This window comes from Bufo bufo, chromosome 8 (genome assembly GCF_905171765.1).
Source record: "Bufo bufo chromosome 8, aBufBuf1.1, whole genome shotgun sequence".
Taxonomy (NCBI): Eukaryota; Metazoa; Chordata; class Amphibia; order Anura; family Bufonidae; genus Bufo; species Bufo bufo.
Genome location: NC_053396.1, coordinates 90,053,702 through 90,056,816, shown reverse-complemented (window position 1 = coordinate 90,056,816; position 3,115 = coordinate 90,053,702). Strand labels below are relative to the sequence as shown.

The 3,115-nt window shown below is 45.6% G+C and overlaps 1 protein-coding gene across 1 annotated transcript; it reads right to left on the bottom strand.

Moving 5' to 3' along the window:
* Positions 1–812: 812 nt before the first annotated feature.
* On the bottom strand, positions 813–2,845 carry LOC120978067 (E3 SUMO-protein ligase ZBED1-like). The gene is made up of 2 exons (XM_040406303.1): positions 1,601–2,845; positions 813–1,400 (listed from the first exon to the last, which is right to left on the bottom strand). Exons 1-2 carry the CDS (start codon positions 2,843–2,845, stop codon positions 912–914), a joined length of 1,734 nt encoding a protein of 577 aa, XP_040262237.1. The 3' UTR covers positions 813–911.
* Positions 2,846–3,115: the final 270 nt, after the last annotated feature.

Sequence of the window (3,115 nt, the reverse complement as noted above, 5' to 3'; positions counted from 1 at the left end):
CAGACAGACACAGAGACACAGACAGACAGACACAGAGACACAGACAGACAGACACAGAGACACAGACAGACAGACACAGAGACACAGACAGACAGACACAGAGACACAGACAGACAGACACAGAGACACAGACAGACACAGAGACACAGACAGACAGACACAGAGACACAGACAGACACAGAGAGACACAGACATACACACAGACACAGAGACAGACACAGAGACAGACACAGAGCGGTAAACGGAAAAAGAGATAGAGAGACTGAGAGGGAGACAGAACGAGAGATGGGGAGACGGAAAGAGAGATAGAGAAAGACAGAAAAAAGGAGAGAAAGAAAGAAAAGAAAGAGAAAGGAGAGAAAGAATGAGGTAAAATTGAGGAAAGGACTAGTAGGACTAGGAGCCGGAGGAGAGGAAAAGTTCTCCTCCTTTCCTCCTCTAGTCTCTCCCCTTTCCTTCTCTCTCTCTCTCCCCTTCTTTCCTTCTCTTGGAGAAGGAAAGAGGGAGAGGGAGGAAGGAAAGAATGAGGGAGAGGGAGGAAGGAAAGAATGAGGAGAGAGGGAGGAAGGAAAGAATGAGGAGAGAGGGAGGAAAGAAGGAGGAGAGAGGGAAAAAAAAAGGAAAGGAGGAGAGAGAGGGAAAAAGGGGAGGGAGAGGGAAAGGGAAAAGGGGAGGGAGAGGGAAAGGGAAAAGGGGAGGGAAAGGGAAAAGCGGAAGGAAAGGGGAAAGGGAAAAGGGGAGGGAAAGGGAAAAGGGGAGGGAAAGGGAAAAGGGGAAGGGAAAAGGGAAGGGGAAGGGGGAAAAGGGGAGGGGAAGGGAAAAGGGGAGTCTGGCAGGGGAGACAGAGAAATAAAAAATTTCAGTGGCAGAGACAATGCTATAAACAAAATCTATAAAATTAAAAACACTGCTCAGCATTTGGGAACATGTAGATTTTTCTGTAAGAACACCAATTGATCTACATGGTCTGGTTTGAGGGCGCTTCTTTTTGCAGTTACCACATCTCCTGCAGTGGAGAAAACCCGCTCTGCAGACACGCTTGTACCTGGGATACACAAGTATTGCTTTGACAGCCGAGAAAGGAGGGGAAATATGACCTCATGCTCACGCCACCAGTTCAAAGGGTCCTCAGTGAGAGGCAGAGGTGGGGCTTTACAATAGTTTTCCATTTCCTCTTCAGCCTTGGCATAGGGGGTCTTTTTGGGTTCTATTGTACCTTCAGTGTCAGTGAAAGACTGTCCCAGCAAACTCACGAGCAGCGATCTGGCCTTTTTGGGAGGAGATGGTGGAGATTCAGAATGGTTGTCTTCGATGGGTGAACTGTCCTCTTCTTCCAGAGTTCGTTTTCTTCTAGGCACTTGATGATCCTCTTGTGTCCTCTCACTCTCATCTGATGTAATCTGTGTTTGAACAAAAAAGAAATGGAAAAAAAACAATAAGTAAAAACACAAATGTCAATGCCTTTGATTCTGATGGGGTGATGAAAAAGCACAGGAAACGGACAGTACAGTTCCCGCACCGCATCAGATTCAGAAGCGTGGTAGTGCTACTGTCGTTTCAAGAAGAAACATGATGGAATTCTTCAAATTAATTTAATTACCTCCAAGGATGCAGCTTCCTCAGTGACTCCTTTAAATATCTCCAATCTTTCTTCATCTGTGAGGATGAAAGGCAGTCCCTTAAAGCGAGGATCCAGTGCAGAGGCTGTATGAAGGATCTTCTTCTCGGCCTCACTGCTGTACCTCTTCTGGAGATCTGTTCTAATAGAATTCTTGATCTCATGGATCATGGGTGTGTCTCCCATCGTGTCTGTCATGCTCTGGAGAAGTTGTGCATTTATAGGGGCAATGAGAGAAACTGTTGGATTGCGCTCTTCTGACATCAGCATGGTTGCATCCTTCATTGGCTTTAATGCACTCACGGCGTCCTCTGCATTTGACACATCTGTTTCGTTTAGAGTGCAGAGATCGGACTCTTCTCTTCTGACTTCTGGAGACAGCAAGGTGGCACAGACTGCAGGTTGTTGTTCCAAGAACCTCTCGACCATGTCGTATGCACTGTTCCATCTTGTTGCCACATCAGTTATCAGCTTATGATTCTTCAGGCCAAGACATTTCTGTTTCTCTTTTAGACAGTGGCTTGCTCTAGTGCTGCGGTGAAAGAATGTGGATATCCGACGTACTCTGCCAAGAAGCCTAGAGAGAGTGGCCACTTTCAACGCTCGCTGGGATGCAAGATTCAGTGTATGGGCGAAGCATTTCACATGGGGGAATTTTCCAACTTGAGCTGCAACTATCATGTTTGACGCGTTGTCGGTCACAAGCACTACAGATTTATCGGACAGCTGCCATTCTTCCACAACATGAGAAAGTAGCTCTGCCAGATGAGCACCCGTGTGAGACTCATAAATGGCTCTCGTTTGCAGTACATGCGACAAAATCTGCCAGTCCTTACTAACGTAATGTGCTGTTGTTGTAACATAAGACTCTGTCGTGACTGAAGTCCAGGAATCACACGTTATTGCGACTCGACTTGCTTGGCTCATTGATGCAATTATCTTAGCTTTGGTTTCGTGGTAGAGTGCAGGTATGATGTTTTCTGTAAAGTGACTTCGTGACGGGATCTTGTAACGCGGCTCTATCGTCTTCAAAAGGTAGCAAAACCCACTGTTTTCCACAACAGAGTAAGGGCGCAGGTCCTTCGCTATGAAAGCTGCCACAGCTTTTGTTATTCTCTTTACCTTTTCAGAGTTGGGCGGCAAAGTTGACTGTAACATTGCATCAATTCTTGGCTGATCTGGGTTCATTTCCTTGGTGGTGGTGGTGGTGGTGGTAGGTTTTAGCATTTCTGGGTGAAAACGGCTGACGTGGTTTCTCAGATTAGTAGTATTCCCTAGATATTTAATTTTTGTGTGACAGATTTTACACACAGCGTATGACTTGTCCAATTCGTGCTTCCTACTTTTTTCATAAAAGCCAAAATGTTCCCAGATGTTTGCTTTTAAAAAGCTAGGTGCATTTTTTATCTCTCGTTCCTTTTGTTCTACTTCTGCCATTTTTATTTATTAGCAAATGCAATGCATGCCAGGCATTTATGTGAATTTGTGAGTAGGGAT

Excerpts from the sequence above, each read along its gene's own strand:
- LOC120978067 (XM_040406303.1), bottom strand. The coding sequence starts at position 2,845 with ATGCTAAAACCTACCACCACCACCACCACCACCAAGGAAATGAACCCA. Across the intron at positions 1,401-1,600 it reads AGGAAGCTGCATCCTTGGAG|ATTACATCAGATGAGAGTGA; the intron begins GTAATTAAATTA and ends GTTCAAACACAG.